General features: G+C 36.1%; 1 protein-coding gene across 1 annotated transcript in view; it reads left to right on the plus strand.

The window, feature by feature from the left end:
• slc26a2 (solute carrier family 26 member 2) overlaps positions 1–8,975 on the plus strand; it is a 28,473-nt gene extending 19,498 nt beyond the window's left edge. The window contains exon 3 of the mRNA XM_072590947.1: positions 1,093–8,975. Coding sequence (XP_072447048.1) covers positions 1,093–2,622 — 1,530 coding nt within the window. The 3' untranslated portion in view covers positions 2,623–8,975. The remainder of the gene's footprint in view (positions 1–1,092) is intronic.
• The last annotated feature ends 4,525 nt before the right edge of the window (positions 8,976–13,500 follow it).

A 13,500-nucleotide genomic window follows, 5' to 3' on the forward strand; every position in this document is an offset into this window, starting at 1 on the left:
ATTAAAAAAGAAACAGGAGTCTGAAGTGGAGTCAGTGTTATAATGGTTGCCATACCTCCTACAATATATACAGAGCAAACTCCAACCTGCAGCAATATGATGATCAGCTATGGGTCTGCTTTCAACTTTAATTGAGGGACAGCTAACGCTGGGAGTAACTTCCTTGCTCAAAATAGTGAAATGGGTGTTTTATGTTCACTTGTAGACATGTAGGTTGCCCCATCCATTAAAAGGAATTTCTGACAGTATAGCACTGTCTTAGTAATCAGCAGAATTTTCACACTAGATTTTGTATGCAGTTACTGGTATGCGACTTGAACTCAGTTTTGCTGGTTGCAAACTTATGAATTCTAATTATGTGAAGCTGTATCCATTTTTTGAATGTTGGATCACTTCATATTAGTGAAGCAACAATGTTGGCATGGTTGCTGTGTATGTATAAAGCCTTTGTTTAAAAAAAAGACAACCGCCTTTCTCAAAAGACATTGAGGAGATTCAACAAAATAATTGTCTATAATTCCACTTGACTTTTTTTTTCTCAATCTACCTCACAAATGAGAAAAGTGCTACTAGAACGTTAAATTGTATGACTTAAACTCAGTTAAAGGTAAACTGAGCACAGTAAATAATGCCTTAGTACAAGCTGTGATTCCCATTGTACTGTTCTTGTTTTGGACAAAAACATTACTATTTGTAGCAGTAAAGACATGAAGTTCAATGCAATCAATTAAGACTTCCCACAAACTGTTAACAATAGCCACTATTGCATGCTTAAACCTCTTTGTACTGTGTATAACTTATATAGATAAATATCTGTGTCAATTATCTTTTTTTACAGGTATTAATTAACTATGAGCATTTACAACATTTTCTGTTTTTTGTTTCATTTCCAGCATGTACTTGTTTTAAATAAAGAGGTTTTAACAGAATTTGATAATTGATTATTTAGTTCCATAGTGTAAAGGCTGTTGGAAATGAAGGGCATGCAAAATACAGCACATTAATCACGATGCAAACATAGGAACTCTCAGTTATTTCCAGCTCTCTGACTGTTATGCCATTTTATAATTGTTTTCTTAATTTTATTTCCAGATTGCCATGGGCATCTTCCAAGTGGGCTTTATATCCGTGTACTTGTCTGATTCCTTACTTAGTGGATTTGCCACTGGAGCATCATTCACCATACTTACGTCACAAGTAAAATACCTTCTTGGGATCAGCATTCCACGTGCCCATGGTCCTGGTTCACTTGTGCAAACCTGGGTGTACATTTTTAAAAATATCCATAGAACTAACGCCTGTGATGTCATAACCAGTGCATTATGCCTTCTTGTTCTAGTGCCTTTAAAAGAAATAAATGAATGTTATAAATCAAAGTTAAAAGCACCAATTCCAGGTGAGCTTCTGGTTGTAGTTATTGCTACCTTAGTCTCTCATTATGGGCGTTTGAATGAGAAGTTTAATTCAACTATTGCCGGAAACATTCCCACTGGATTCATGGTTCCCACCTCTCCAGACTGGAGCTTGATACCTCGAATCGCTGCAGATGCCCTTCCAATTGCTATCATTGGGTTTGCAATTACTGTTTCTCTTTCAGAAATGTTTGCCAAGAAGCATGGGTATACTGTTAGAGCCAATCAAGAAATGTTTGCTATTGGCACCTGTAACATTATTCCAGCATTTTTTCATTGCTTCACAACCAGTGCTGCCCTGGCAAAAACTCTTGTGAAAGAGTCCACCGGTTGCAAGACACAATTATCAAGTATAGTGACTGCTTTAGTGCTTCTCCTTGTGCTACTTGTGATTGCACCTCTTTTCTACTCCCTTCAGAAATGTGTCTTGGGTGTCATAACTATTGTAAATCTTCGGGGTGCTTTAAGAAAATTCAATGACTTGCCCAGAATGTGGAAAGTGAACAAGGTGGACACTGTCATATGGTTTGTCACAATGCTATCATCAGCCTTAATCAGCACAGAAATAGGACTGTTGATTGGGGTTAGCTTTTCTGTGATCTGTGTCATTGTGCGAACACAAGTACCAAGAGCCACTACACTTGGCCGCCTGGAGGGAACAGACATTTATGAAGACTTAGGACGATATAAAAATCTTCAAAATTTGACTGGTATCAAAATATTTAGATTTGAGGCTCCATTGTACTATGCAAACAAAGAATTCTTCAAGAGGTCCCTGTACAAACGCACTGGTGTTGACCCCACTCTAATAATTGTCGCAAAGAAGAAAGCAGAAAGGAAAGTAAGTCGGGAATTGGAGCACAAAGTGACAGAAAATTCTGGTATTTCCATCAAGACCGAAGTCACAGTGCAACTTTCCAAGCAAGAGTTTGAATTCCATACAATTATCATTGATTGCTCAGTTATTCAGTTCTTGGATACTGCAGGTATAGCTACAGTGAAAGAAGTCTTTAAAGATTATAAACAAATTGGAATCTCAATTCTCCTGTCAAATTGTAATGCCTGTGTTATTGATAGCCTTCGCAAAGGAGGCTATTTCGAAAATGGTAACATCCACAGTTTGGTATTTTACAGTGTTCATGATGCTGTCATGTTTGCATCAAACATACACCAAAAGAATGGTGACTGGGAAGCAAACACCTTTTGTTAATGTTTGACTATGACCAAATACAAGAAAACTGGTCTTCATTGTTAGCTTGAGAAACTTGAATATGTTGTTTCAAAGAACACTGAAATAATTTCTCCATTTTAACTTAACTAAATTACTTTATTTCATCTGTAGATTGTTTTAACACATGTTTCTGTATATTTCTAATCGTGTTGCAATATTATGAGATGGATTAGGACCTGTAGAGTTTTTTTAAGCAATGATATTTGATAAATCTTTTAAAATGTTTTTGAAAGGAGAGAGAGGCTCCTGATTAAATATGTAATGCAGAGGAAGTTAATTTTTCAATAGGTTGTTATAGATTTAAAAATAAATGTGTAGACTCAGTTGCGAAATTACTCTTGCAAAATGTATCTAAAAAAATTCTTCTAGCAGTAATTAATAGATCTATGTTTTTTTAGCTGGTTAAAGGTAGAATACGGATTTTAAAATGTATTTCATTTTATAACTCAGAGCTTTTTGCCTTCATCATACCTGAAGTGTTTTACTCAAAAAAAGCCAGATTTATCTGGTTTAATTTTACATTGTTTATAGGGTAACTCAGTTTTACTTTCATTTTAAATGAAGGTTTTGTGCAGTAACAAATATAATATCACTGCCTACCATGGAATAACTAGCAAATAGGGTTAAGTGCCCTAAGACAAAGAAAATATGTTTCTGTGGTGGCATAGATCAAAAACAGCTGTTCTGAAAGTGAATAGCCTTTTTTAAAGATATGAATTTGTAAATTATTGCAAACTTTTCCTGTGTTTCTTCCTATTCTGTTCTGTTTCCCTCTCAATAGATGTTGTTGTGTCTTGATGAAATATCTTTCTCTCAAGCTTACAGCCATTTCTTTTCTTTTGATATTGATTATGGAACTGAGCAAAGCTGAGCCTGACCATGCCCCAATTGTTGGTTGTACAGACATTCTACCATAAAGGAATCAAATGAAAGAAGCCTAACTGATTTGACATTACTTTCCTCCCTACCTAGAAATAATAAGGCCAAATTATCTGTGTCCATTGAGATCCTATATTTTGGCTCAACTGACCAGAAATCGCATGTTACACTTTCTGATCTGAATGATGCTTTAGCCACTTAAAGAAGTATTAATGATGGAATGAAGATGCCAGTGATATGTTTTGTATTATGAAAACATAAACCAAGAAGAACCTTTTTTTTAGATTTGGAAACCTATTGTGTAAGTTAAAATTTAAGAACAGTAGCAAATTTATTCTATAAGAGATAAAAACACCACCAAAATACCTATGATCAGTTTAATACTTTAGTACTGTCATCTTGCTCTCCAGATTAACTTGAAGAGCTGGTTATTCAATAACTTCAGAAACTATGCTTATTATGTGAGCACATGTTTATGTAAGCGCATACATTTTTGCTTGTCCTGACATTATTTTAAATTATGTTTCCCATCCATTCATCTTGCATCTTTAAAACTCCACTTAAGTTTTGTACTTTTATAATAATGTGTATAAATCCACTAACAATATGCCTTGAACAGTAATTTTACATCAAGAGTAGGCTTTATAAAAGAATATTAAGCTGCTCTCTAAATCCATAAACATCACTTCCCAATAAAAATAAATGTAGCAGTGCCAAGAAACCAAGTTTGTCAAACAGTAAATGGTATTGACTGCACAAAAATATATCCAATATTCCATAATAGATTCAAAATAATGGTATCTAGCAAAAAAAAATTCAAAAGATGTTGATCCAAAATGTGGCATTCACCAAGAGTAGAAAATCTTAATGATGTTGCAAATTGTAGCTATTAGAAGCCCTAACTTTCATAACTTTTTTATTGGACTGAGTTCACGTAAGTACTCTACTTTATCTGCAATGAAGGCAATCGAAAATGTTGGTACTATCTTTTAAGGTCAAGACAGCTACTTTTTTAAAAAGTTGAACTTGTAATTCATTGGAATCATGTGTATTTGACACATCATGCCTTTCTTCAAAGTCCTATATAAGTCAATTTTTGATTTTTTTTCAAAATTAGAATTTAATCCTGCATGTCAACATGAAACATTGACAAAGTGAGGGTATTCACTTTTCTTAGTTTACCCATTGATTGTAAAAGCTACTTCATTTTCTATTACATTGTCATTTAACTGAAAAGGGCAGAAAATAATTTTTTTCACTTTGCAGTGTAATTTTCATTTTGTCTTTTCTCTTATGCCTTTAGTACTGAAGTAGCCTATGATTATGAAATTTTTAAATTTATGTGGTGTGATTTAATTACTGTATAAATAAGAGCATTTTCTTCTGGAGGCAAAATCTCTATACATTTTTCACCCAAAATGATTATGAGCACTTTTTAATCCATATCTCCTACTCTTCGTGAACAAATTTTTCCAGTAAACTGTTAATTTCCAAATGTGATAGCCTGTGTATAAGATTCCACTCAAACATATTGCCCCATCTCCTCCTGATTTGATTTTTCTGTTTTTAGAGAGACTTGAGAGAATTAAAATTGTGGAGACCTTTATAAATGAACCGAGGTGTGCATTTCAAGGCACAATAGATTTCTCTGCTGATTCTTCCTTTTGTTTCTTCCCCCCCCCCCCCCTTTTTTTTTTCTGTAATTCCATGAATAAATTAAGGCCAGATGTGTACTAAGAATATTTGGATCACAGTACTGTTATGAGGAAAAATGGTGGAAGTAGCTCATCTTTGCTCCTATGAAGAGATTATACAGCAATCTAATATTTAAGGCCAAGTGGATCTATCACTAAAGTATGATTTGTGGAGTAGGCAGCAAAATTAAACAGTTTACTACTATATTGCCAGGTTGTGCTATACTTTAATTAAAGTATGTCAGACCATGGATAGTAGTGTGTTAGGGGTGGCACAGTGGTTAACACTGCTACCTCACTGTGCTAGGGACCCAGGCTCAATTCCAGCCTCGGGCAGTTGTGCAAATTCCACACAGACATTCTCCCTGTACCTGTGGGTTTCCTCTAGGTGCTCCAGTTTCTTCCTAAAGTCCAAAGATGTGCAGGTTAGGTGAACTGGCCATGTTAATTTTCCCATAGTGTCCTGGGATGTATAGGTTAGATGAATTAGCCATGGGAAATGCAGGGTTACAGTGGTGGGGTGGGGTGGTGCCTCTCCTGGGTGGGATGCTCTTGAGAGTTGGTATGGACTTGTTGGACCGAATGGCCTGTTTCTACGATAGAGATTCTATGATTCTCTCTTACCAGAGTCCTGAAGACTCATGGGCTCAAGTTCTAGGGAGACAGAATTTATGTTTGCAGTGGTGCCATATTTGGCTAACAGAAGCCAGGTAGGGAAATTTAGGTGCTCAACAGGTTAGTGCAATAGATCCAGATAACTCTAGGTAAGCATCGAAGACCAGATAAGCTCTGTGCAAGCAAGGCAGAAGTTTTGGAATGAACCTAGGGAAAGACTTGATGCTGCCTTCTGGACCAAAAAATGTTACTCTTGACTGTGGAAACAGAGTGGAAAACACTATTGTAAGTTTATTCTAGGGCCTAAAAACTGACTCATTGGGTAAATATTTAAAATACAGCAAAGTAATTAAATAAAGTACTCCTTTTCATCATTTTACATTTTCATCTTCAACCAATTTTTTTTTTACTGAAATGTCAACTGATGTACTAAATACTTTTGGTGATGCTTTACTATTCAACAAACATGCATTTGTGTAGCCCCTTGAATGGAGTAAAACGTCCCAGAGTGCTTCACAGGCAGAGAAGCAAATAGCAAAAGAATGGCCAAAGGAGAGGTTGGAATGGTGAAAGCTTATTCTTTCAAAACCTAATGATTTGAGTAAGAGGAGCAGAAAGGTGGTGTTTAGGAATGGGAAATCCAGTGAATGTGACCTAGGCAGCTGAAAACACCGCCTGTAATTTTTTGGAAAAGAAAGTTCACAATGCAACAGAGGCTGGAATTGAAGGAGGGCAGTGGCCTTGGAAAATAGTAAAGTATTGTCTATCCATTTTAAGTTGATAAATAGTAATATTCCAATAATGCAATATTTTCATTTTCTAATGCTTGGCTGCAAACATTTTGTTTGCTGTATACTGTACCTCATTAATGAAAAAGGTAGTGCCAAATTATATTACTGGACTGCTGGTATTGTAATTTACCATTTGAGTTAACATGTACAATTCTCTTCCCATGTTCCCATGGATAAAAATTACCTTTTTTCTTTCTAGCACTAAATTGTTATTGTAATGCACTGTATTATCACTGAAAAATAATTTTTAAGACTACACTTGATTTGGGTGACTTATTTTTTCATCAACTTTTTAAGCGTTAATTCACAATTGTTTTTCCAAATTTTTTAAAGGATTAGAAAGGTAATTTTGAATGTGCCTTTAAAGTCTGAAGTATTTCATTTTTTTCTTAATGCCAAAATACACACCAGTTGCTAGTAATTATATAATATAGTTTGTGGGTAATTTTAATAATTAATGGAATATATTTTCTAAATATTACTGAACAATAATTAAAATCAAAATGTTTGTTTGTCTCAAATGTTTGAAGTTTATAAATTCAGTCTTTCTAGCAACTAATAGTAAAAAACATCTGTGTTAAACAAAAGTTTCCTTGCATTATTACATTACTTCATCTTAACCATTTGAATGTCTGGTTCTCCCCTCACTCTAATAAACTATAATTGGTATTAATTATTTTGGATTTGTTTTTAATAAACCCATGCTTTTGTCTTTTTTGCTGGTTTACCTTGGCAACTCATGATATGGCACAAGTTATTGCTCATTTTTGTTGACTATTACTCACTGCCATTTCCCTCCCATTGTCAGTGGAAAAAGTGTTTATTTAACACTAGTCAGTTGCTTTTCTTCTGTATTTGATGTAATTTGACATTTAAAATTAATGCAGATCTACTATAAATTAATCCACCCATTCAAAGGTTTGAAAAACTTTTTTTTTAAAGAAAGTATTGAATTTAAAATGTTGTGCAAAGTGGAGCATATAATCATGGCTCTGTTTAATTGTTTATTTTTAAACCTTGTGAATGGTGCAGTCTCAAACTTATTACTGTACATTCAGAATCCTGTACTTATGTCAAATTATAACATTGTATATAGAATAGACCCTGAATTATTATGGTGTCAATCTAAACCAAGTGAATTTGCTTGAAAATATTTTAGTTTTTTAACAAGTACACAGGAAATGAAACCTTAAGGTTTATTTGGAACGCAGCATTGGTGTGTATTTTTAAAATATTCAGTTAAAATCAAACATTATCTTTTGTACTTGTAAGCACCCGGCTGTTTTCTTTTTGCAAATCATGGTTTGTCCAAGTACAAAGTTCTGGTTGCTTCATATCCTGTCTTAAAATCCTGAAGGATCTCTGTCCGATAATATATTGAACTTTAGCATTAAGCACAATATAAGTTAAATGTTTACAATCTGTTTTAAATCTGCCAAAGGCAGAGAGAATGTGACTGGGAACTCTCTCATTGTCTACTTTATTCCATTGTATTACAAATTGAATTAATACTAACACTGTTCATAAGGGATGTGATTTTTTTTTCCTCGTGGTGGGTTTGAAGGCATTATCACATCTGAGTGATCTTGTCACAAGGCAGGCCATGATAAGCAATGGCTATGAACCCAGCAGGGGTAGATAGCCAGTTTGAATTTTTAACTGCACGTATGTGGGTTGATTGGGATTGTCACCAGGAACTTCTAGACGCAACTTGCAGCTGGCCTGATTGCCCCATAAAACTACCTCTTGTGACTCCTCACCCACACCTCCTGGCACAGGATCTGAAGTTGTCACCAGGCCATAGTTGCAGCCATAGGCCATATGTGAAACCGTTGCCTCTGCAAAGAGGTAGCCCAGTAGCAGAGCTCTCCATATTTAGTTTAATATGCCTTCCTAAGGTGAAGGGACCCTCCCAACCCCCATGATGTAGTGATTACCTCTGACCATGAGAGACTGTCATCCTACCAAAGCTGCTGGGGTCCTCTGATTGGCCCTGTGGACTTGGAACCTTATCTATCATCCTAGCCATGTCTAGATCAATCCAGGTGGTTCCCTGCCCATCAGTGTGCAGTCAAGGCTTGAACTATTACCACCCTTGATTCTTGTACTGGGCAAAAGGTTTTGCCCAATGTTAGAATTATCTAATCTGAAGGAAAAGGAATTTAGCATTGCATTCAGTCAGTCAGAATACTTCATAAATAAGACTTTTGTATTGTAAAATGATTTGTCTTACCAGTTTTGATGTTGTGTAAAGAATATCTGAAAGCATTGTGCATTATTTGTAAGTGTGTCTGTTTAACATTGACTAGTGTTCCATTCCATTCCATAAGATTGACCTGAATTAAATTTTTAATAACTACTTTGGTTTGTTTTCCTTTTTTTTTACTGTAATAGTTAAACAAGTATTAATAAGATACAACTGCTGAGATCTGTGGACCAATTTAAGAAAGAGCCTCCCTTCTACATAATGCGAATGTTCCAATTTCCGACATCAAACACCTTTTCAGGTTATCCGAGAGCCGGTAAAGGCTAGATTTAAGGCTAGTTTTGTGCAGTACAATCATGATTCTAGGAAATAGATTGATACCACTAATATCCATTGCACAGAGGATCTTTACAACCAGTGCATCGCAGACTTTCAGCTATCAAAGTAATCCCTAACTTATTTGACTCAAGGTTGTGGAGGAGAAAGGTCAGTGTCTTCCCCACTGGCTATCTCAAGCTTCAGCAATTATGGTCTTCAGTGTTGACAATTGTCCTCTTGTGGGTCTTTTTGGTTTGATTTGTTGTTAATTCCTCTGTAATAGATGACACTTTTAATAATTTGACATAACTAAATCACACAACAATGCTCCTTGTAATCTTTCAATTGAACTTTAACCCATGTGCAATCTTTTTCATTTAATAAAATTAAAGATATGTAATCAATATGAAATAGCCCTAATTGACATTGACTTATCATAGAGATGTACAGCATGGAAATAGACCCTTTGGTCCAACTCTTCAATGCTGACCAGACATCCCAACCCAATCTAGTCCCACCTGCCAGCACCTGGCCCATATCCCTCCAAACCCTTCCTTTCATATACCCATCCAGCTGCCTTCTAAATGTTGCAATTGTACTAGCCTCCACCACTTCCTCTGGCAGGTCCTTCAATACACATACCACTCTCTGCATGAAAAAGTTGCCTCTTAGGTAGCTTTTATATCTTTTCCCTCTCACCCTAAACCTATGCCCTCTAATTCTGGACTCTCCCACCCCAGGGAAAGGACCTTGTCTATTTACCCTATCTGTGCCCCTCATGATTTTATAGACCTTTTTATAAGGTCACCTCTCAGCCTCTGACGTTCCAGGGAAAACAGCCCCAGCCTATTCAATCTCTCCCTATAGCTTAAATCCTCCAACGCTGGCAGCATCCTTGTAAATCTTTTCTGAACCCTTTCAAGTTTCACAGCATCTTTCCAATAAAAAGGAGACCAGAATTGCACGCAATATTCCAAAATTAGACTTCTCTAACGTTTGAGTGGTGTAGGTGTGATTAGACTCTGTTTTTTTTGTGGAGGAACTGGGCAGGTAGAGGCAAACAACCTCTAATTCCCTTTTTTAAAAACCCTGTTTTTTAAAAAAAAAGTTTCCATCCAAATTGTCGTCTTTAATTTATTAATGATTCAGTACTGTCGCAGGCTGAAGGTGGCAATGGAGCCAAGCATGTAGCAAGGTCGTCAGGCTAGAAGACCTGCCTCCATTTCCCAGAACATAGGTCCTAACCTTCGTTATGACAGTTGGACCAAGGACCTTGTATCTCCCCCTCACCACCTACCCAAATACTTGTCCCATGCTTCCTCATAGCACAATGATTTTTCACTCTGTCTCCACATTGGAAGCCATGTAATACTAATTGGAAATATTTTAAATGGACGCTGAAGAGAAATGAGCTTGGTTCAACTTCATTTGATAGCATTCAAACAAACCCCCTACTGGAAAAGAAAAACACCAAATCCATTCAAGAGATAAATCTGGTCAGGTGTGAAAACAAGCATCTATTCAGTAATCACATTAAAGAATCCTTTTTCTTTTTTAAAAAAAAAAGTCAAACCACCTATGGAACATACTATTACTCCCTAATCAGGGCAGTATTTGAAATTTAGTAAAACATTCATAACTTGCTTTTTTCCCTTCTACATGTTTTTAATGACCATTAAACTAAAATAACGTGGCCTGGTTTTTTTTTGTCTCGCCGACAACAGCTGGCCTGCCAATAATTGTAGTCAATGAGTGTGTGTTTTTCTTTCTGATTGAAAGCCAGCTATGTTCAAATTTAAATTCAGATCAAAACTTTGAAATCCTATGTGTACTTTTAAAATCTCATATATCTCCACAAATTTGCCAACTTGCTGGTCAACTTAGCATTGCAGGACAGAATGCTGAAATCAGTCACTGCAATGAAAGTATATTGACATTTAAAATATAACTATTGAATTTTTTTTGTATTCCAAAGCAAATGGCCTACAGTCAAGGAAGCAAATGACTTTTTCAGCTGAGGGGTGTACCAAATAATGACTCCTATTGGAACAGGTTCAACTTCATCAACATTCCAGAGGCTTGAATGGTCCATTTCCATAATTGAGGCTGGCAAGGGCAGTAGACATTGTGAAAGGCAAATATGATCAGAACGTTGAATGCTTAGTCCAAAGATTGATATAGAAGTGATGAGTTTTCGTTCATAAGGTGCTGAAGTGATTACTTGGAAAATAACGTTTTACCATTAGTCCAATCTTCAAATGAATCTCTCTGGGGCCAGTCTCTGAGTGGGCCTTATAACAAGGGCCACAGAAAAGATTTTAAACTCATTAGTGGTGACATTTGAAAAATTAAGGGGCAAGACCATCGTGCAGGGTAACAATATGGGTAATGAAAACCAATGTGTTACAAGAGTGATCAGCATACAGACAAAAGGGTATACCAGCAAATACAAGCAAAGGAGGGAGAAGGGCTTTGCACTAAAAAATGGGATTGAGGAGAGCACAATAGCTAAATGAAGAGAGATTTAGAAATCCAAAGAAAAAGTTTGAGATCATAGAAAAGTATATAGCATAGGCAAGGAAAGCCCAGGTATGTTTATTCCTGTCAGAGTTCATGATGAATAGTGCACCAGAGATTAAAATCCATGCAGAAAATAGTCATAAAAGAAAACCAGTCATTTTAAGCTGAATATGCAGTGCATCCATAATGAAACGGTTGGAAGAAGGGCACAAACACAAATGGTTTGGGTGTAGACATCCTATCATAGATATAGTCTTGAGCTGACTGTGGTTGGGAAATGGATATCCCTGGCTACACAGCATTACAATAAAGAAAGACAAATTGTTACCACCCACCTGGGAGAATGTGCTGATTCTCAAGGCCTACTACCATGGTCATTGCCAAAGTTCAGGATTAAATCAAAGCCCACAGGCTCGATTTACATGTCTGTTGGAATTGAGTTAACAGAAAACACTGACCTGTTTCCTGTACTTAATAGGAACTGTGATTTATTATAAATAAGCAATTTCCAATCGCAAACAGCTATGAATTACTAACATATGGCTCCACAAATTAAAACTTTTTAAAATTCCTATACGTGCACACACAGACTCAGACAAAGTTTTTGAGTGGAGAAATTGAGAAGTTAAGGACAAAAAGCTCCATTTTTTTAAAGGACATTACTGAACCAGATGGATTTTTAAAAATGATAATGGTTTCATGGTCATCATCAAACTGTAATTTTTTTTAAATTTCCAAAACATTTACCCTATTCGTCTTGGGCCCTACAGTTTTACTTTACAGGGGCATAATCCCCTAGAAACTTCCTCTGACAATGAAGCATCATTTCCTGTGATTTACCTATCAACTTACATCGAATGAGCCATCTCCAGGTTCCCTTTGGCCAATTAATTTGTACCACTATATTCTCAAAGGACTTGGAGGATGCCTTCACATTGTATTCATCGCATTTTGGTATGATCTGGCAAAACTTGAATATTTTCTTATGACACGTTAGGTTATGAATTGGATTCTCCTTTTCAGATTGAGGAGAGGAGGTTGTGGAAGGCAGTTTTGGGCAGAAGAAAGCAAGAGGAGAATGGGTGGGAGAAGGTTACAAATGGGTTGGGGAGAGGCAGGCTGCATGGGGATGGAAAAGAGGGAAAATTTGAAATCATTGAGAAAATGAATCCTTAAAATCATGGATATTGAATTTCCAGCTGAGGGCCACATATGGGGGAAATGCTGTTATAATGTGTACAGTGTCATTGTTAAAATGAAACCTATGGTTGACATCTGAGTTTAATAAAAAGAATAGTTACTACCTGGTTAAAATCTTCCAACCTTTGTGCAGATGTGACAGAAGCTCATGAATTGTGAACTCACCAGTCTGTGGAAGATATGATTAGAGTGAAGGCTTATTGTGTATAGGAGTGTTCAGCTATTTAGAAAAACATTTATTTCTACTTTTTGCCTGATGTCTTGTAACACTTTAAGTAGTATGATTTCTAAGTAATTAATGCTTTTCTTAGTGTACTGTGAATTTAGCTTTAATGGACAATTGATCATTCTTCAGGCTATTGATAAATTCTTCAAAATCTGTGGAAGTCCAAATCCCCCTCATATTAACTCAAATACAAAAGCAATTGTTAGTATCTGACTGGATCATCTAATACGTGAGTCGGTGACAGTGCAAAATGAACTCTTGAAAACCATAACAAAGGAGACCCCCTAAAAAAGAAAAACAAAATGACCCCGCTGTTGCAGCATTTAATTTGCAAGGTTTGTAGCTCAGGTTGTGGTTTAGGGTGTAGGTTTGCTCACTGAGCTGTAGGTTTGACATCCAGATGTTTCA

This window comes from Chiloscyllium punctatum, chromosome 20 (assembly GCF_047496795.1).
Source record: "Chiloscyllium punctatum isolate Juve2018m chromosome 20, sChiPun1.3, whole genome shotgun sequence".
NCBI classification, from domain to species: Eukaryota; Metazoa; Chordata; class Chondrichthyes; order Orectolobiformes; family Hemiscylliidae; genus Chiloscyllium; species Chiloscyllium punctatum.